General features: G+C 46.8%; 1 protein-coding gene across 1 annotated transcript in view; it reads right to left on the reverse strand.

Annotated features, from left to right (window-relative positions):
• Positions 1–4,147: 4,147 nt before the first annotated feature.
• MEX3C (mex-3 RNA binding family member C) overlaps positions 4,148–22,088 on the reverse strand; it is a 28,399-nt gene continuing 10,458 nt past the window's right edge. The window contains exon 2 of the mRNA XM_082243774.1: positions 4,148–5,680. Coding sequence (XP_082099900.1) covers positions 4,485–5,680 — 1,196 coding nt within the window. The 3' untranslated portion in view covers positions 4,148–4,484. The remainder of the gene's footprint in view (positions 5,681–22,088) is intronic.

The raw sequence follows: 22,088 nt of genomic DNA on the forward strand, positions 1-22,088 counted from the left end.
GGAGCAAAGGTCAATTACCCCATTGTGACGAATATGAAGAGGCGGCGACTGTCGGAGGACGTAAGAGAAATACTGATTTTAACTTGTAAACAATCAGTGTCAGAAATAGGCTTGGTCCTTAAGTGGTTAAGGATTAAAATGTAAGTCCAGGCAAAAACGAACGCTAAACCTGCTCTCTGCCACATTCCAACCCTAATCTATCTAATCCTGTAAAGCAAAAATCGATGTACTTACTTATTCTGCAGCCAATCCGGTCCAGTCGCCACCGGCGGAAGCTGTATGGAGGCGAGAACCGACAACGGCTGGGAAATGGCATCACACAGAGTTACTATGGGGCTTCAGTTGTCAGCTGCCTCTCCTGCACCCACCTCCACACTAAAGCCACCGCTGACAGCTGATGCTGGGACCGGACCAGACCGGCTGCAAAATCAGTAAGTACAGTGATTTTTGCTTTACAGGGTTAGATAGATTAGAATGTGGCAGAGAGCAGGTTTAGCATTAGGTTTTGCCAGAACTTCTACTTTCATTTTTCCATAGTGCCCACAGCTACAGAGGCCAGTGAGTGGTTTTAAAGCTCATTTACCACTTAAGAAAATGTAGCCTCATGCCTTTAATAAGCTAGATACCAGGAAGTCGCTAACTGAAGGTTCCTGGATCGGTCAGGCACACTACCAGCAAGATATTTGTGCTTTTCATGCTCTTTACATAAATTGAAACTATAACTAGATTAGAGGCAAAATAGGACAGGAGCACCCTATATTTTCAGGTGGACAGAAACAGAATCAAGTATTACATTGAGACTGGAGTGTTCAAAAACATACGAGAATTTAGGGCCTGCCTCAGGCAACATGGCTCCACCTATTCAATTTCTTTTGGGGGGGGGTGGACTGCCCCCCCCCCGCCAAGTTCTTTGCACGCTGCACCTAAAAATGCACTGAAAATATTAGGTTATGTGCATTATTATTATACAGTATTTATATAGCACCATCAGTTTGCTTAGTGCTTTTCAAAATGGCAAAACTGAACTCAAAAATTAACACACACATTGACAGGCAGGATTTTTATTTGGTCTCTTTGGTCATAAATGCTTCTCCTTGCCCATCAGCGTTAAAGTGATAGCTTTTTTTTTTTTTTGGTTTAAAGTGGAACTTTACTCTCCCAAGCAACATTGATTATTTTTAATTCTCATGCAGCTAGCATTAAATAGATAGGAAAGTATATCATATTTACTTGTTTTAAACTTTATTTTTTTTAGTTACTTCCTGGTTTTATGCCTAGGCAAATGTCATTCATCCAAGGAGTTTGAGGATGGAGGGGGGTTTTCACAGCTCCATACACTCTCCTGCATGCATACTTAATAGAAGGACAAGAAGTAAATGCTACATGAATCATTTGCCCTTATTAAAGATGGCCACGGCCAGAAATGCTAGGAAGTGATTTCTCACCAAAATAAAAGCATGGAGACATCGATAAATAGGGGAGTATGCTTTAAATATTAAAAAAATGAATTGAATAGTGTTTGTGGTGCTCAGATGCAGTGAAAATCCACTTTAACAAACATGTTATACTTACCTCCTCTGTGCAGTGGTTTTGTACAGAGCAGCCCAGTTCCTCCTCTTCTCAGGTCCCTCAACGGCGCTCCGGGCCCCTCCCTCATTCCCCACAGCAAGCAGCTTGCTATGAGTGCACCCGAGCTGAGCCTCTGCTCTGTGTCTATTCAAACATGAAGCCTCAGCTGGGACGCACCCCCTCTCTGGCTCACTGACTGACAGCAGTGGGAGCCAATAGCAGCCACTGTGCATCTCAGCCAATCAGGGGGTAGAGTCCCGGACAGCAGAGTATCTCGTGCAACATTAAGATGGGGCCCAGGTAATTATGATGCACACAGGTTTTTAATTTTAAAGTGGAGTTCGACCCAAAAGTGGAGCTTCTGCTCATTTGGGAGGAGGGAGGAAAGTCTCTGGACACGGTACAAACAAACCCTTAAAGCAAGCCCATTGTCCCATTCAGTGCAATGAAACAGGTTCTCTTTATTGTCCACCTACTCTACAATTACTTTACCTTCACATGCACAGTAACTAACTTCAGCTTGTTGAATAAGGCCACTTTCATACAGGTGGACCGTTCAGATCCGCCTGTCAGTTTTTTTGGCGGATCTGAACGGTCACCCCATGCATCTCTATGGGGCATCGGATGTCAGCAGAGACATGTCCGCTGACATCCGATCCGTCAAATCTGGGCGGATGGAAACCCTATTTTCCATTCATTCAGCGGATGGGATCGGATGAGAACGGACAGGCGGTCCGTTCCCATCGGATTCCCCCATAGAGATGCATGGGGACCTGACAGCTGTGTCTCCGCACACAGAGCAGAGACGGAGCTGTCATCATCCTGCTCAGCGGGGGAACCGGCGGATCGATCCCCGGCTGAGAAAACGGAGTCCGTCTGACGGACTCCATGTGTGAAAGAGCCCTTAAGCTTGGTGAATAAAACCTGGAAGCGAATTGTGGTTTCTATACAGAGCTGCACCAGTTATATCGGATTTCTATAACGCTAACAGTTTGCACAGCGCTTTACAAAACGAAGGCCGACAGTACAGTTACAATTCAACATAATAAAAAAAGGGACCAGTTTTAGCAAATCTCTCCTCATGTCTCCAATAAGCTCCTCAAATACCCTAAAAAATCAATCATGCAAAACGCAAGAATTGTCTCAAGTTAATGGAAACATGTCTTTATTAACGTTTAATATCCAAAAAAATAAAACTCTTATAATTCTCTTTACAGCAAATATATATCAGTGCTTTGGCCATATAATAAGTTAAAGGCCCTTTTATCATAAAATATATGCTTTTTTTTGTTTAACCTTTACTCAAACTGAATTTAGAATCCCTATGACATCCCTACATATACATAACAAAAGTGTAGTAAAATTAGCAATACTAAAACTATATTAATAGTTTTTGATACTAACATTTGTAGTTAATATAAATGGTACACGCATCTAATGTATAGATTATAACTCCTTGGCTTGTTAGTCGAGGTGTACAATGCAATATTAATATATAAAAATACATGCTTGGCGTTATGTTCGTGCGAACTTTGCTAAGACGGCAGCTAAAAGTTTTCAATACTGACGTAAACTATTCTACAAGCAATGAGCATCTGATATTTTTTTTTTTTTATATAATATAATAATATGCCATCTAGGCAATTTTTTTTTTTATAACGAAAAATAAAAAAAAAACGTAAGTTTGTAAACTTTTAATTTATATATACGAAATGTAACTTCAAGTGGAAATAAAAAATAAAGATTTCTCTCAGTCAGTACAGACTTTTACAGTTTTCAGTTTTGTGTTCTTGTGAAAAAAGAAATTTTTTTTTTTTTTTTTTAGGACTCAGAAAAGGCTTCAAAAATATTAGAAAATTCCTTAGGTTTTCTTTCCTGCATATTTGATGTATTTTTAAAAACAGACTGGAAGATTTAACTGAATAAATCCACAGGTTGAAAATTTGAAATGCAAAAATAAGGAAAAAAAAAATATATATATATATATATATATATATATATATATATATATATATATATATATATACGTATATATAACTATACCCCCCCTCCCTACCTGCGTGAGATCTAAAATACACGACGATACTTTAAATTATATGAGTGTCATCATCCACCCTCAAATTTTGGTAAAATGTAGTCCTTTCCCAGCCTTTCCCTTGGTTAACTAAAACTAAAAGTTCAAGTCATGGCTGGCTCAATTAAAAAGTATTCACATTTACAATATATTTTCCTAAAATAATATATTAATAACTTGATCGGACTAATGGGAGTAAAAATATTCCCAATTAGCCTGTTTGTGCATTGTAAAGCTTTGTTTTTCTTTTTAAATAAATGAAATTCAGAGTTTACAAAAAAAAAAAAAAAAAAAAATGCAGACTGACATATGGACAGTTCTCAACCTGAAAATAGAAAAGATTTTGGGGTAGTGTTTCACATTCTTAACAGTGATGTACAACAAAATCCACCCCGTCTGCCAATACTGCAGGGGTTGTTTCTTTTAAATCACACCCCCCCCCCCTCCCAAAACTAGTTTTATCGTTATAAACAGAAATTTATATTTCTCGTTTTGGGTAAACAAAAAAAAAAAAAAAAGTAGTGAAAAGAATTCTAGAAAACAGAAAAAATGTGATTGAATTTCAACCTATGTAAACATAGTTTTCGTTTTCACATAACTACCTGTAAAAATTATTTATCATACGTTGTATATACCAACATCAGGAAGAATCAATGCCAACTGACTGAAATTGGCTAAAGTCAGAACGGGCATGCAGAATCTTTTAACATGAGTTGGTAGCAGCAAAGTTTAATTTTTATTTTTATAGCCAGACTGGCCTTTATATATGCTAAGAGATATATATTAGAGGAAGACTGCTGTAGAGTGCTTGTTGGAGGAAAAACAAAAAACCAAAAAATGTTTAAGAATGTATTTGTATGGCCTGGTTGACTGGCGACTGGCAAACCGGGCAGAGTGGCATCTCTTTCTGGCAGATTTTGTTGGCGCACTCCATGCAGAAGAAGTTGTGGCCGCAGGGAACGAGGGCAGCTATGACTTCGTTGTCGAAGCAGATGACGCAGTCGTGTTTGCGCCTTGTTTCAGGTGGGGAACTGGAGGTGGAGCCGCCGCTGGAAGAGGAGTAGCTGTTGGTGCTGTTGGAGAATGCAGGGATGTATATGGGAAGCCCAGTCTCGTTTGTGCTTGAAAGGTCACTTCTAACACTTCTGCCCACTGGGTATTCCAGACCTTCGGGGAAAGTAGGGGACATGCTGCCCCTGCGTGGAGATTTTGCTGGGACTTCATTTCCGTACCCGGAGAGTGGATTTCCCTGGTCAAAAGTCGCCCATAGTGGCTCAGGCGGAGATGGTATCGGATCAAAGGCAGAGGCATCGGCTAGTTCTTCTGAGCCAACGGGGGGCATGGCTTCACCAAACCAAAAATTATTCGCGCCAAAGGGACTGGTTGGGCTAAAGTCAGCGAGCCGATTGCTTCCAAAAAAGGAATCCGTCGATCCACTTCCCAAGGAACTTGAGCTATCGTTTCGGTAGTTGGAAATCATTTTGTTACGGCACGGGGCGGATGGATTTGCATTTAACCAGGTTGCGGTTAAGCAGTTACCTTCAAAGCTGACATCTGTACCGTTATAGTGAAAATCGTTCTCTTCGTTGAGCTCGATGTAGTTGCCAGTGCGCATGGCTATGTGCATTTCAATCTCCTCCCGGGCTCTATCAACGTTTTCTGGCATCCCTGTGACTTCAAACACTGGTTCTTTGTCACGACTTGGAGTGACAATGTAGGTGTGTGTTTGCTGCTGTATACGTTTAATGGTAGCTCCCTTTGGCCCGACGACAAGGCCAACCACTCGGTAAGGTACTCTGACTTGTACGGTGGTTTGACCTGGAAGGTTGGGAGTGCACTGAACGCTAGCAGCTGAAGGGCCGTTTTTGTTGCGAGATGCTCGAATCATGGAGAAGTGTTCCGCAGCCGACAAGATTTCCCTTTTTGCCATCGCTACATCTTCTTTCCTTCCAGTAACGACAAATACTGGTTCTTCACCCCGGACTGGGGTCTTTATGTAGGTGTTAGTCTTCGCCCTTAGCGCCTTGATCTTGCATCCTAGATGGATATGAAAAAAAAAAATAAAAGAAAAAAAAGTTAAACTAAAAAATGAATACAGGTACACTACAAGAAAAGAGAAAACACCCCCCTTCCCCCCCTAAAAAAAAAAAAAAAAAAAGCACACCTAAGAGGAAACATGTAGGCCATCAATGATGACCTTGCTGCCTCTGACTTCAGTAGAACCACTCAACTTAGCTGGAGCAAGAACGCAAAGAAATTCTGGCTGCCACACTTATTCCTGGTTAGTGAGGCAAAATATTGAAACTGTTGGATTGGCATGATCACATGGCAACCAACATTTTCGGCATGAGGGGTCAGCAATGACCCCCCCCCCCCATATCATCTCATTACAGGTCCCCAATTTAAAGGGATTCTCCAGATTAAATCATAGGTTTACTGAAAAGACAGCGAATGGATTAACCCACTTGCCAACTGCCCACAGTACATTTACTGTGGGCAAGCGCCATATACAGGCTAAACGATGTACCCGTACATCATTTTGCGTTTATAAACACAAGGTGGCGCTGTGCTTAGATTGGCCCACAGCTGTCACGTGGTACCTGGGCCAATCACAGCACCCTATACCATGTGATTAGCTACAGCCAATCACAGATCACTAGTATTCACAGCTCTCATGAACGTAACCCCATTCATAACAGTTTAAAGAAATGATCTTCATTGTACTAGCAAATTGTAAATAAAAAAAAAAAAAGAAGGATATACATGTCCTTGATCACCCCCCTTGGTCAGGGAAAAAATTAATTTCTTAATTTTCCAAAAAAAATTGGATTTTTCACTTAGAGAAAAGGGATTTTACGATTGGGTTATGCTGCCTCCTACAGGAGTAGGACACTAGGCAGGAAAAAAATAAAAATAAAATAAACTTGACTACCCCTATGGGGCAGTCCTAGGGGGTATACTCCCACTCTCTGCTATAGGTACTCCGTTTTGTTACAAGCAGTGTCAGCACCCACCCCTCTAAATGGAGTCTGGATTTTCTCTTCTGTGTCCCTCAATGAACATCAGAGAAATGGATTATATGGTATGTCAAAAATCCAATTTTCCCTTTCATTCATTGAGGGACACAGCTCCTTATCCTAACTACGTGGGAAGTTCCAAAGCAGTGTCAAACATGAGGGGTGGAAAAAGCAAGAAAAATATACTTCCCAAGCCAACCAGGTAACATGGAGCTCAACAAAACTGAAGCTCACCTGAAAAAAAAAAAAAAAAAAAAAAAAAACAACCCTCAAAGAGGACCAAGTCTTCTAAACAGCAGCTTGCAAAACCTTGTGGCCGAAGGAAGCATCCGCCGATGCCAACACATCCACCTTATAAAACTTTGTAAAAGTGTGCACAGACAACCAGGTAGCAGCCTTGCAAACATGCATCACTGGCACCTGATGATGGAAGGCCCAGGAGGCACTAAGCGCCCGCGTAGAGTGCGCTTTAACAGGGAGAGGAAGAACCTGACCCTTAATGGAATACGACTGAACCACAGTCTGTCTGATCCATCTGGAAATGTTTGCAGAAGCAGCCAACCCTTTGTGAGGTCCATCTGAGGACAAATAGTGAGTCTGACTTTCTAAAGACTCCGTAGCTGCCAGATACAATCTTATTGCCCGAACCACATCCAGGGAATGCAAGGCAGTTTGCTTAGAATGCTTAGGCCTGGGACACAGGGAGGGCAACACAATGTCTTCATTTAAATGAAAATCAGATGACCTTCAGAAAGAACGACGGACATGGACGAAGAACCACCTTATCTCTGTAAACCACCAGGTAAAGCGGACAAGACAGCGCTGCCAGCTCCGCCACCCTGCGTGCAGAAGCACCAAAAAAGCCAACTTCTGGGACAATGCAAGCAGGGGAACCTACCAAATGTTTTCAAAGGGCGGTTTCTGGAGAACGCACACCAAATTGAGGTCCCACAGTGGCAATGGAGGAACCAAGTTTCTCACTCTCTGGAGAAGGGTACGCACCAAGGAGTGTGTGGCCAACAGGCGTTGCAAAAAAAAAAAAAACACCACTCAAGGCCAGGCGCTGCTCAACCCCTCATTTGAGGAAGGCCAAGATCCAAGTCACCGAAAAGGAGCGAGGGTGAACCCTGAGGGATTCACACCACGCAATGTACATTTTCCAAGTACGATGGTAAATCTTCCTAGCAGTAGAGATTTTCTAGCTTTTAACAGCGTAGGAATCAAGGAGTCAGACTACCCTCTATCTCTCAGCACCTGGCTTTCAACAGCCAAGCCGTCAAAGTCAGCAACTGAAGAGCAGGATGGAAGATTGACCCTTGTGACAACAGATCTTCTCTGAGAGAAAGTCTCCAAGGAGCATCAGCGACCACCTGTACCAGATCGGCATACCAAGACTGGTGAAGCCAGTCTGCAGCCACTAGGATGACCGGAATCCCTTCTGCCTCGATCCGGCGCAAGAGTCTCGGCAGAAGCTGGAGAGGAGGAAAAGCTTAAATCAGGCGCTGTGGCGTCGGCTAGAGGATCCCAGGACTGTGCAACAAACCTCTGCATTTTCCTGTTGAGGCGAGAGGCCAACAGATCAACCTCGGGAGTACCCCACGGGGGAGACAACTGATGAAATGCCTCCGGATAAAGTGACCATTCCCCCTAGTCCAACGCCTGCCAACTGAGGTAATCCGCCTGCCAATTTTCCACACCTTGAATGTACACAGCAGAGAGGGCTGGAACGAAAGTTCTTCCCACCTTAGAATGATGGCTACTTCCCGAGCCACCAAGACACTCCTCGTGCCGCCTTGGTGATTGACATAGGCCACGGCCGTGGCATTGTCCGATTGAATCCGTACCGGACATCTCTGGAGACGACATATCCAATGATCCAGGCAGAGTCTGATCGCTCCGAGCTCCAGTACATTGATCGGTAGCTTGGACTCTTCCAGAGTCCAGACCCCCTGAGCACACTGTGCAAAGGACACCTCCCCACCCAGACAGGCTGGCGTCCATGGTGACGACCGTCCAATACAGGGGGAAAAAAAAACGATTTGCTCTGACGAAGTGCTGGAGAACAAAGCCACCAAACCAGGGACCCCCTCTTACTCCGGCTCAACAGGATCCGATTGTTTAGAAACTGAGGATTCTTGTTCCATTTCACCAGAATCCTTTTGCAGAGATCTGGTGTGAAACTGCGCAAACGGAACTGCCTCGAACGTAGACACCAGCAGGCCCAATACCCCCATGCAAGACCGAAGAGATGACCATCTGCTGGACAGCAGAAGCTTAATTGCTTCCTGCAATTTCTAAAGTTTTCCCAGAGGAAGAAACACTGACTGAGGCAGACCCAGATAGTCCAGGCTTGTGGACAGAATCAGAGCAGCCTTCGGTTGGATTCTGAATCTTCAGAACTTCCTCAGAGTTGGCAGAGTAATCTTCAAAGTTGGCCAACAGAGAAGGCGAAGACTCTGCTCGCAAAAGCAGATTGTCCAGATACCCCACTACGCTATCCCCCGCTGACACAGCAATGCTAGCACCGGGTCAATACTTTTGTGAAGATCCGAGGAGCGACGGCAAGACCAGTAGGGTAACGCCACAAACTGTTAACGCTCCTAGTCCATGGCAAAGCGGAGGAAGTGCTGGTGGCCGACACATTTTAGGATGTGTAGGTAGGCATCCCTGATGTCAATGGAGGCGAGGAAATCCCCCTGGTGTAGGGACGCCACCACCGTGCGTCTGGATTATATTCAGAACTTCGGTATTGTGGCTTGTCGGACCAGGTCCTCTTAGAATCTCTAAGCTCTGAAGGGCTTAGATCCCTTGTCTTGAGACCCTGAGGGACGACAAGGCCACTTTGTGAGCCAAAAAAAAAAGGCCCCCCCGTCTGCGACGGGATTCCTTACCCTTGGAAGCCTTAGGAAGAAGAGTACTCTTTCCTCTTGAGAAGCCTTTGAGGATGTCATCCAAGGAAGCTCCAAAACAGGTGATGCCCCACAAATGGATGATCGGATAAGGCCTACTTAGAAGTCTGGTCTGCAGACCAGCATTTCAGCCAGATATTGCACCGCAGGACCACTGCTGAGACAGACAGTCTAGAAATCAAAGGAACCGCATCCAAAGAGGCTTCACAGACAAACTTGTAGCCCTTGGACCAACTGACCTGCAAGCTCTCCAAAGGCAGGGGCGGAGCGGTTCCCCCCTCCAGGTCCCAATGTAGAAGTTTTGCCCACGCTGTCATAGCTTGCAACACCAGGGCAATAGTAAATCCCGACCTAAGTGCCGAACACGCCACAGTGAACATATGGCGGGTCAAAGCCTCCAACCCCCTATAAGCCAGATCTGAGAAGGCCAGGGACTCTTCAACCGGGATTATGGTGGCTTTATTCAACCTGGAAACCGGGGAGTCCACTACAGGAGGAACCGTCTATTTTTTTAAAGGAGGGAATTCTTATAGGGGTACCGCATTGCAAAGGTGCGTTTTGGGCACCCCCACTGTTTTGTGACAATATTGTCAAAGAAGGCAGGAAACCTTCGCCGCTTTGGAGGACCTGTGGGTGCCAAAGGTGACACGCGCCTCTGATGCTGCGTTAGTCGCATCCTCCATCTTTAAGGTTTCCCGCACTGATAAAATCAGCGTATCCACTAGTGCCTTTTCATGCACAGCTTGAGGATCAGAGGAATCATCCTCACTATCTGAACACACAGGGTGCGTGGATGCAGATCCCAAAGGGTAATTCGCATCCGTGGCAGCCGAATCAGATTCTGGATCTGAGGAGACAGAGGAAGCAGGTGAAGGCGGGGAACGTTTTTTGCTAGCCTATTAGCCCAGGACCAAATCCATCTTGGGACACCAAGGACTCCAGGACCGTCATCAGTGCAGTCAGTTGTTGGGACCCGGATGGCCTGACAGCCTCAGAGGGGATCAGGTGGGGAAATATGCTCCAGGGACTCCATTAATGGAGAGGGGAACCCACAAAAAAAAAAAAAAAAAAAAAAAAATGTAGAACACTGCAAGGGACACCCCACCGCTGGCGGCACCAAAAGGCCCAGCACAGAGCACTACCGCTCCAACAACAGAGAGAGGGAGAGAGAACCCCACCAAACAAGACTTGCCACCACCGGTCTACCGAACTGCACACTATGTGGCGATCAGGAAAAGGAATATACAGGGATCAGGACTAGAGGCCGAGGAGGGGCTCCCATTGCCAAATCACTGCCAAATTCGGCTCCAAAAACATGACCGCCGCTATTTTCACTGGGAAACCACAAGAAAAATGGCCGCAGATCTGTAGCATAAAAGGCTACAAGATAATGGTAGCCCTGCGCAGCTCCCTCCCAAGGTTTGGTGACTGGCGGTACGCTCCCCCCCTACCCCCAATTGCCAGCTCAACACCCCAGGCCAACCTAAAACTGTATGCCCCCCCCCTTTGGGAGCAGGGGCCTGCATTAGACCACCGAGAAGGGGGGGGGGGGGCCCGACCATCCCAGGGAGGGGCCCACATCCACCCCAAAACCCTCCAGGGGTAGAGGGGGGACCAGCTACTTACTACACCAGGAACAGGGTGGACACCGCTCCATCGTAATGTGGGTGATGTCGGCCAGGAGGAAACGCTGCGAGTCAAGCCGAAGCCAGTTGGTATGACCCTTCGCGAGACTTAATTTGCAGGCCAGCCCCCGTCCAGTGGGGCTATGTCGGCGGCAACATAGCCCCCGTCCAGTGGAGCTATGTCGCGGCCAACCTAGCACGGAGCTGCGGTCTGCATGCACTCGCTGGCCAGACTGCGGGGACCCTCTGGATCTAGATTATCCAGATCGGCACTTGATTGTAGTTCTCACAGAAACAAATAAAGAGGAAAAAATTGCCAGGACCAGAGATCCCAGCAAGGAACTAGGTCCTTACTCCTGACTAGGCAGATGAACAAAAACAAAAAAAATGATTACCTATAGCAGCGAGTGGAAGTATACCCCCCTGGGACTGCCCCCAAAGGCGTAGTGAAGCTTTTTTCCTGCCTAGTGTCTTACTCCTGTAGGGGGCAGCATAACCCACGTAGTCAAGATGATAAGGAGCTGTGTCCATCATGGAACGAAAGAAGAGAAAAAAAAAAATAAATAAAAAACTTGCCATGTCCCTTCCTAAATGCCTTAGACTTTTTTTTTTGGAAAGTAAACAGTAATTTGGGGAATATTTGTACTGTCCTGACATTAAGAACCTCAAGTTGGGAGTATGAAATTGTCCAACTTGGGATGAATTACAGCGCAACTTGGGATGAATTACAGCGCAGACGGCAAGCCAGGCCTTCTTGTCCAACATCAGTGCTTGACCTCACAAATGCGCTTCTGGAAGAATGGCCAAACATTCCCATAGACACACTCCTAAACCTTGTGGACAGCCTTCCCAGAAGAGTTGAAGCCGTTCTAGCTGCAAACTTGCAAAGGGTGGGCCAACTCAGTATTGAACCCTACAGACTAAGACTGGGATGCCATTAAAGTTCATGTGCGTGTAAAGGCAGGCGTTCCAATACTTTGACAATATAGTGCATCTTTTTCAGCCCGCACAACATAAACCTTACACGTACGGCCAGATTTATAGTCACAGAAATAGGCGACAATTGTGTCGCCTGTCCAGAGATAAGGGGAGATATGACTAGTCATTACACCCGCTAATATTTATGACAAAGCAAACCGTGACATCACCCAGTTGAAAAGTTCAATACATTGATTGCCACTGGATTGCCAGAATCACCCAGAAAGGTCTCTTCTGTTCTGCTTAGGACAGTAATGTAAAGCCCAAAATATTTTTCCCATGATTCTTAGCGGTGTCTGTCCACACCTGAGCACACACTAGCGCCAACAGACTTCATTAAGCAGCCGCGCCCCCCCCCCTCAAAAAAAACTTGCATTTATACCCCCCCCCCCCATATTAACTAGCTTATTGGCTAAAAAACTAAAGCAAAAAAAAAAAAAAAAAGTGCCTAAAGCAGCATTAAACCCAAAACTAATATATTGCAGCTTACCAATCACTAGATGTGGTGGCTGCATTTGTTTTCCCCCCATTTTCACCTGCTGATCTGGCCAGTATTACACCTCCAATATATCAGAGTGCCCCCACTCTGATGAGAGATTGCTAAAAACCCTGAAAACGTTCCGAGGAAGGAACAGGTCTTGTCCTGCCCCAAACAGGCCCTGGAAAAAACGGTCTTGGGACAGGCGCAAGTTGGAAGGAAAAAAACCTTGCCAGGGGACAAGAGCGAAACTATCTTTATGGACCCACTTGTCTTGCACCCGGGAAGTCCACGGGTCCAGAAACCAGCGAGGACATCCCTCCCACACCCCTGATACAGGTGAGGGTGCAACTTTATGCAGAAAGAGCCCTGTCCACAGGTCTGGAGAAGCCCGACCTTTGCTTGCCGGACCAGGTTCATTTGGATCCACCAGCGCCTTTTTTTTTGTGCAGTAACAGATGTGGAGAAATCATCCTCACTATCAAGAGGATTCCAGACGCGTGGTTGCAGACCCAGCAGGGTGACCCACGTCCGCGGCGGCCAAATCAGATTCAGGATCTGAGGAGACGGATGAGGCAGGGGGCCCTCTTTGCTAGCCCGTCATCTGCAAGCCACCTCCATCTGGGACACAAGGGACTTCAGGACCGCCGTCAGTGCATGGATGGATGGTTGGAACACGGAGGGCCCCGCAGCCGCAGAGGGGATCAGAGGTGGGGGAAGTGTGCGCCAAAGGCTCAATGAGTCACCGGGGGGGGGGGCACCACAAGGCTTTCAGGAACCCAGGAGGGAGACCAGGGTGACAGATCTAAGGACAGATAAAGGCAGGACAGGGGGCCCTGGCAGGAGCCCCCACCAGGTACAACCCCCCCCCCCCCTGCACAGTTGGGTCATTCGGTCGCCGGCGGCACACCCCCCCTGGCCCCCTTTGCCAGTTAACGCCCTGCCCCCATCCCAGGAAAAAGTCCAGACCACCCAAATAGCTCCAGCGAGAGGGGTGACAGGAAGAGGGACTTGGAGGGGGGGCCCAGCGGGATGGAGGGGAACCCGGGGCTCCGACCATCCCAAGTCTGCCCCAAAACCCTCCAGGGGGAGAGGGGGGGGGGACACAGCTACTCACCATACCAGGAACCAGGCGTGTACTGCTTCAGACAGAACCCCTCTCCGTTGAAAAGGGGGGGGGGGGGGGGTGTCAGCCAGGAGGAATGATGCGACTCGGGCCAAGACACGGTCATATGCAACCTTGTGAGGAGTTTTAACTCGCAGGCCAGTTCCCGTCCAGTACAGCTATGTCGCAGCCAACCTAGCGCGGAGCTGAGGTCTGCAAACGCTGGCTGGCCAGACTGGGGCGACCAGATCTTCACCCAGTCCGGCAGTTGATTGTAGAAGAAAATCCAGGAGAAATAAAAAAAACTTTGTCTAAAAAATTTTGCCAGGACCAAAGATCCCAGCAAGGAAATAGGTGCTTACTCCTTACAAGGCAGGAGAAAAAAAAAAAAAAAACTGAGTGGCTCTAGCAGAGAGGGAGTATACCCCTGGGGACTGCCCATGGGTGTAGCCAGAATTATTTTCTGCCTAGTGTCCTACTCCTGTAGGGGCAGTATAACCAAAATGGTAATATCAGGAGCTGTGTCCAAAAAAGAAAAATTATATATATATATATATATACACACATATACATATACATACACACGCACGACTTCATTTATATCTGTGCGACTTGAAGTTGCACCGACTGCAAAGTAGTCCCTGCACTACTTTTGGCATGATTTTGATGCGTTTTGAGGAAAAGACATAAGCCCACTCAAACTTGCATCAAAATTGCAGTAAAATTGTGCGACTTTGAAGTCGCACAAGTGTGAAAGGAGCCTTAAAGCGGTAGTATACCGCTTTTTGACACTTAGCTACAGGTAAGCCTATAATAAGGATTACCTGTAGGTACAATTAATATCTCCTAAACCGGCACGGTTTGGGAGATATTTGCAGTGCATGCAGCCGCTCACGCGAGCAGCGCATGCGCTCTGAAGGTCCAGCGAACCTTCAGCTTTCCATGCCGGGAGCTTGCCGGAAAATGACTCGCGCGCGCATGCGCAGGAGTGACGTCATCGCGGCTCCGGCCAATCACAGCGCCGGAGCCGCCGAACCCAAAAGACGTCGAGGGATCATGTCAGTTCCCACAGCGGTGTCTGGGCTTCGTTCTAAGGTAAGTAATACATAATGAGCTAGTATGTGATGCATACTAACTAGCTCATTTATGCCTTTGTCTTGCAGGTTTTTTTTTTTTTTTTTCAGGTTTACAACCGCTTTAAGTAATTTTCTAGCAACAAATACTGATTTTAAAAACTTTTATACTAACAAGTGTCAGAGATAGGCCTGGCCCTTAAAGTGGTTGTAAACCCACGTTTTTGAAATTTACCTATAGATGAGCCTATGATAAAGCTTACCTATAGGTGCTATAAATATCTCCTAAACTTGTACCGTTTAGGAGATATTTACAGTGCATACAGCCGATGACGTCATCAGCGCATGCGCTCTGAAGGAACGGCCGTTCCTTCAGAACCCTATGCCGTGAACGGCGGCTCATGCGCGGGAGTGATGTAAAGGTGCCTCCGGCCAATCAGATGGCCAGAGGATGCGAACAAGGAAGCAGGGTGGCCGGACATGTCGGCCGCCCTGTTGCTGAGCGGGCGACACTTCGGGGGCTTCGCTTTTAGGTAAGTATTTCATAATGAGCCAATATGTGATGCATACTAGCTCATTATGCCTTTACGTGCGTTTACTTCCTCTAAGTGGTTAGGGGGAAAAACCTTAAGGCTTTACAACTACCTTAATGGTTTGCCTCATCTAGAAATATTATATGGGGGGGGGGGGGGGGGGGGTGAATGTTTCCATGGTGTGTGTACAGCCGACCAATTAAAGCAGACAGCTGACAGTCACCTTGTCAGTAGAACACCCAGCTTCTACAGATGCCAGGAGTGTGAGTGGAGCCCCCTGCTGCTGACATAGGACATATGCCAGTGTCAGCGAAAGGGTCAAAGACAAAGCCCGCGGTTTAGAGCACATTATGCGTTACAGCCTTATTTAGGGTGCAACAAAACCCGGTTTGCATACACCATCCCCAAAAACCAAACTGTCCAGATACCTGATGGCTTTGCCGCAAAAACGATTAAACGCACATTCATCATAAATCAGTGCTGCCGCTGTTATTACGTTTTTGTACAAGGTGGACCAAGACTTTCCAGTCTGCACCTGACCCCTGGTAAAGGGTGCAGACAGAAAAGCCAATCTTTAAAAAGTGTACTTTAACCTTCTCAAACAATAAAAAGGTATCACATGCACCAGGCTGAGATAAAGGACAGCCACCTTGGGGGGGTTGGGGGAACGGATGGTTTGGAGACGAGACACTTCGCTGTTATTCAGGCTTCTAATATAACAAAACAGCCCCATCATTGATAAGCTCAGAGCCGTCACACCCTCTAGTTCCTGAGAATAATAAATGCTGCCTCTGTATTTTGATGTCTCAGTGAGGTATAATTATTACACAGCCACCTGGGGGCAATCCCTCCAAAACAATGACGGCATGTACAAACTCCATGCAAATATCATCCCCCGAGGAAAAAGAGCTCAGAACAACACGGCAAAAATACAGCGCTAACTGCAGAAGGTCACTATTCCCATATATTTTCAGGATGTATTGGAAGCACGTGACCCTGAAGAGCCAATCAGATCTTTTATTACAGATCCAAACTTTCATTTTCTTGCCTGCAGCTGACAGCGGAGATCTTAGTGAGATTTAGGATCCACCCACACTACAACACAGCCGTCCCCGATCAACATGCAAATACAATTCAACAAAACTATTTTCGTTTTCAAGGAATAACTCTTTTGAGACCCAATAATGTCATTACTGGGTGTCTGCAGCTTAAGTCCCGGTTCACACTAGGGCAACCTGTGAGGCGACCTGGTCGCCTCACAGGTCGCCTCCCATAGGGAAGCTGCGGACCCGTTCTAATAGGAGCGACACAAGTCGATCCGACCTAGAAAAAGGTCCGTGGCGGCCGCTCCGAGGTCGCGGCGCGCTGCTCGCACTGCGAACTCGGAGGTCGCGGTGCGAAGTAGCGTCGCCCCTATGTGAACGGGGCCTTATGCTCTGGATTTGGTGGAAGAGGCCAGCAGGTCCCAGTAATAATCACAGCACCCTGCCTTGTTTTTTTAAAAAAAAAAAAAAAAAAAACCTCTTAGGCCCCCCCCCCCCCCCCCCATCAGGTCCACCTGTCCGTTTTTTTTTTTTAGGCGGACCTGATTGGATGCTCCATGCATCCCTATGGAGCAGAGGTGACATCTCCGCTGACACCAGCTATCCAATCCTGTCCGTGAAGTCCAGACGGGAGGAAACCCTATTTTCAATCTGTCTGGAGGATCAGACGGCCTGTCCGTTTTCATCCGATCTCCCATACAGGAGAGCGGGGACCTGACAGGTCTGTCTCTGCTAAGTAAGCAGAGACAGACCTGTCACCCCCCCCCCCCCCTGCTCAGTGGATCGATCCCCGTTGAGCAAAACAGAGTCCGTCGAGCAGGAAGCCCGTGCAAAATGACCCTTAAAGAAAACATCCCCAGCATCCCTTTAAAAAGCCATGTGGCTGCTGGCTACTGGGTGTTGCAGACCTCAGCTGTGCCATCTGTTGATCAGTTGCTTAGAGTAGAACTTTACCCAAAACTAGGGAAAGCTCTACCCCCCCCCGCTATTTGGATGGTCTTTGAGGTCTACCCCTCTACCCCCCCCCCCCCCCCCCCCAGGACACATCACAGGTTCCAGGAGACTGCGGGACCATTCACAGGGCGCGAGGCTCATGCATGCACAGTGGGCAGCTGACTGCCCACAGTTAGGTGCCAGTAGGCCAGGAAAAAGCTGGATCGGGTGAGAAGTTCTACATTAGCCCTGCAGGGCTCACTTGTCAGGTGGAAGCATTCAGGCGGCTTTGCTGCTGCCCGATTGCTTCCACATACGCAGGTTATTAAAGAGAACCTGTCACCCAATAAACATCACACAGGGGACTTTGTAAAAAATGAAAGTTACACCCAAGCGCATAAACCCCCCCCCCCCCACAAATATGCACTACGCATGAAAACTTTGATCGCGATACAAGTTACATATCGCCACGCGCAATCTGGCTCCTAACTTTTTTTTAGCCGACTCCTGGATTCAAAGCCAATTTGTCAAGCCCTAGGTGACAGTTTAGTCAGCAGCTCTAGTATTTGTAGTTGCTGACTTTTCAATTTAGGTTATCAGGATTACGGTCATTGTGTGTTGGGGTGCCATTCAAAAATGAATGTCATACCAGCACATGGAAGCAATGTGCACAATATAGGCCACCCATCCTTCAATAAGTCTGGTTCACACTAGTGCGATGCCAGTACAGACCACATGTGATGTCTGAGTTGCTACTTCAGCCATACAAACTATGGCTAAAATCGCTCTCGCACCAAAATGGTGCAGGACCCTTTTTTTGGTTCCCACTTGAACCGGATCCATGAGTGTTCACACCTATGCGATTCAATTCCTGCACCATTTCACAGATCGCACTGTGATCCAATCTGGGGAGGTCATTCATTTTACATTACAGATCTCAGTGTGAAGCACTGTGCGATTCTGGTGCGATGCGGGAACCGGCACTGAGTCGAAGGCTTTCCTGTGTCGCACCAGTGTGAACCAGGACTTAAGGATATGGAACTAAATGTAGGCCATCCAACACTGCTCTTTAGCCTAGGCTCATTTTATCATGCATTCAATAGAGTTGGTGACTAAAAGGCAGCCTCCATATTAGAGCTGCGAGCCATGTGCACTGATGAGGCGGCGCTGATTAGGAGGTATTAATATGCCGCACTGATGGGCACTGACAGGCAGCACCATTAGTGCCCACAGTGCTGCCAGTCAGTGCCTAGATGAGCAGGCACTGACTGGCAGCACTATGGGCACTGATTGGCACTTGATTTTACATTTGTGTAATCAGGGCACTGATGATCAGTGGCCTGATTACATGTACTTGTCTCCCCTGTGAGGAGGAGCCGCTGATAGTCTACCCTATTTACATGTGACCAGCTGTGATTGGATTGGGGCTGCGCCGTGTCCTAGCAACACGGCGCGGCCACGATCGCCGATCTGCCCGCCCCCCGGGGGCGCGTGAGAGGCAGTTCTGGTGCGTTGTCATGACTGCGTCCCAGAACAATGGATGCACCGCTCCACTGTTATTTGACGGGGTGTGGGTAGCATGTGGTTGAAATAAAAAAAAATAAGAGGGGGGGGGGGGGTGTTATGGGAAGATTAGGGAAAGGAGAGTGTTGTCTCCAGGAAGGGAAAAGGGATGGTCGGGTGCTTTGACGGTGATTCAACAGTGATCACATAAAGTTAAAAATATACAACTTTATTGAATACAACATATTACAATATTAAAATGGACCGGTCATCCAACATCAAAACATTGACATCGATACAAATTAATACTTATTCATCAAAAAACAGTATGCCGAAAATAGGATGTGGGCGTATTTTCCTCAACAGTATCCACTTCTCCAGGAGGAAAAAAAATGTATATACGCGCTCCAAGGATAATGAACAGCATCTAAATAAGTAACATGCTGTTCAATATCCTTTGAGCGCGTATGTACATTTGTTCCTCCTGAAGAAGAGGATGCTCGCCGCAAAACATGTTGAGGAATATACGCCCACGTCAAATTTCAGCATACTGTATTCATTTGTATCGATGTCAATGTTTTGATGTTGGCTGAGACCCCGTTCACACTGGGGCGATCCGACTTGCCGGTGCGACCTCACAGGTCGCGGCGCGACCAGTCCACGTTAATATTGTAATATGCTGTAGTTAATAAATTTGTATATTTTTTAACTTTAGGTTATGTGATCACTGTTAAATCAGGGTGCTGTCAAAGTTCGACTGATCCATCCCTATTCCCTTTCTGGAGACAACACTCTCCTTTTCCTAATCTCTCTCCCCCCCCCCCCCCCCCCCATTTTTGGAAGTATACCCAACATACACATAGTGGGTTGCCTACACCTGAAAATGTAGATTGCAATACATGTTACATATCGCTGCGCACGCTGGAATAAGAGCAATAATTCTAGCACCTGATGTCCTTTAATGTAACTGATGACTTATAGGGGGCTTTAAAAAAAAAAGTGTCGCTTAAGGGAAATCTAGGGTACTGACATGTTTAACCACTCAAAGACCGCCCCACGTACATTTACTGCGGCAGGGCTGCCCTTAAGCGCAAAAATCACGTCAACTGTACATCATGCCTGTTGGCTCTGGGAGCGCGCCACCGGAGCCAAGCTTCAGCTGTAATTGGACATAGTGGGAGTCAATCGGTCCGTCCGCGATGGCTGCCGGGACCCGCCGATCTTTCCTAGGAGAGACAGAACGACGGTCTGCCTATGTAAACAAGGCGAACTGCCTCTGTCACAGAGGGAGAGAGAGAGAGACCTGCTAATCAGGAACACAGATCTCTCTTCCTCCAGTCAGTCCATCCCCCACACAGTAAGAAAGCACACCTAGGGAACAGAGTTAACCCTTTGAGTGCGGATGTTAACCCCTTCCCTGCCAGTGTCATTTATACAGTGAAAGCGCATTTAAGAGTCACCTATTGTCAAATTTGTCCACCGCAATGTTGCGGTCCTGCTAAAACGCTCATCACCTCCAATAATAGTAAAATAAATAAAAATAAAAAAGTCCATAAATCTTTCCCATAGTTTGGTTTGGGCAAAAGGTTTATCGCGTCTCCAATCAATATTGGATTTTTTTGTAATTTTATATAAACACCAAAAAATATATATAGCAGAATACATATTGGTCTAAATTGATGAAGAAATTTGATTAACTTTTTTTTTTTATTGGATGTGTTTTATAGCAGAAAGTAAAAAAGTGTTTTTTTTTTTTCAGAATTGTTTTTATTGTTTATAGCGCCAAAAGTAAAAACCGCAGAGGTGATCAAATACCACCAAAAGAAAGCTCTACTTGTGGGGAAAAAAAAAAAAAGACAAATTTTATTTGGGTACAGTGCACACCCGGTTAGGTTTAATTGTCAGTTAAAGCAACGCAGTATCGCAAAAAACAGCCTGGTCATTAGGGGGAGGGGGGGTAAAACCTTCCATGGCTGAAGTGGTTAAAGTAACTAAAGTGCAATACACCTAAAAAAGATTTCTCCAAGTGGGATTTTAAGGGCAATTCACGTAGAACATAGATAACAAACAAAAAATTACAAAAAATACTCAATATACAATGAAATGCAATACATTAACCACATCCATACCGGCGCATAGTAATATGACGCCGGCACGATGGCTTTACCGTTCCGGGCGGCCATCATATGACGTCCGCCCGCTCTAGCTGCTACTGCGCGCCCCCGGGGGCGCGCATTGCAGCGATCAGGGATGAGGCTCGTCCCTCGGACATAGCCCATCCCTGATCAAGGTAAACAGCCAATAGAAATTGGCTGTTTACCATGTGATCGGCTGTGTCAATCACAGCCGATCACATGAGCGGCTCCAGCACGAGCCGCTCGTTCTCTCTGCCATGCGCGCAGAGCAGCGATCGGGGACGAGGCTCGTCCCTTGGACAGAGTCGACCCCCGATCTAGGTAAAGAGCCAATGAAATTGGCTCTTTACCACGTGACCGGCTGTGTCCAATCACAGCCGGTCACAAATGTCATCAGAGAACACGGTAACTAGCTGTCACCGTGTTCTCCTCCTCACACACTGATCCTGTGTGAGGAAGAGAGTGTGTTAACAGCTAGTTACCAACTACAGTGCACCCCAAACACACTGATTGCCCCCCCCCCAATAAAGAGTACCTGTCACTAACCCATCAGGTACCCTGATGACAGGTACTCGGGTACTCTGATGACGGGTACTCGGGTACTCTGATGACGGGTACTCTGATGACGGGTACTCTGATGACGGGTACTCTGATGACGGGTACTCTGATGACGGGTACTCTGATGACGGGTACTCTGATGACGGGTACTCTGATGACGGGTACTCGGGTACTCTGATGACGGGTACTCGGGTACTCTGATGACGGGTACTCGGGTACTCTGATGACGGGTACTCGGGTACTCTGATGACGGGTACTCGGGTACTCTGATGACGGGTACTCTGATGTCAACGGAGTACCCGTCATCAGAGTACCTGAGTACCTGTCACCTACCCATCAGAGTACCCGAGTACCTGTCACCTACCCATCAGAGTACCCGAGTACCTTCCACCTGCTCATCAGAGTACCTGACGCCTGAAGTACCCGAGTACTTGCCGCCTGCTCATCAGTTCCCATCACTACTCATCAGTACTCATCAGTACCTATCACGTATCAGTACTGATCATCAGTACCCATCAGTACAGTATCACCTATCAGTACTACTCATCAGTACCT

Source organism: Pelophylax lessonae (genome assembly GCF_965119305.1).
Source record: "Pelophylax lessonae genome assembly, chromosome: 1".
In the NCBI taxonomy this organism is placed as follows: domain Eukaryota; kingdom Metazoa; phylum Chordata; class Amphibia; order Anura; family Ranidae; genus Pelophylax; species Pelophylax lessonae.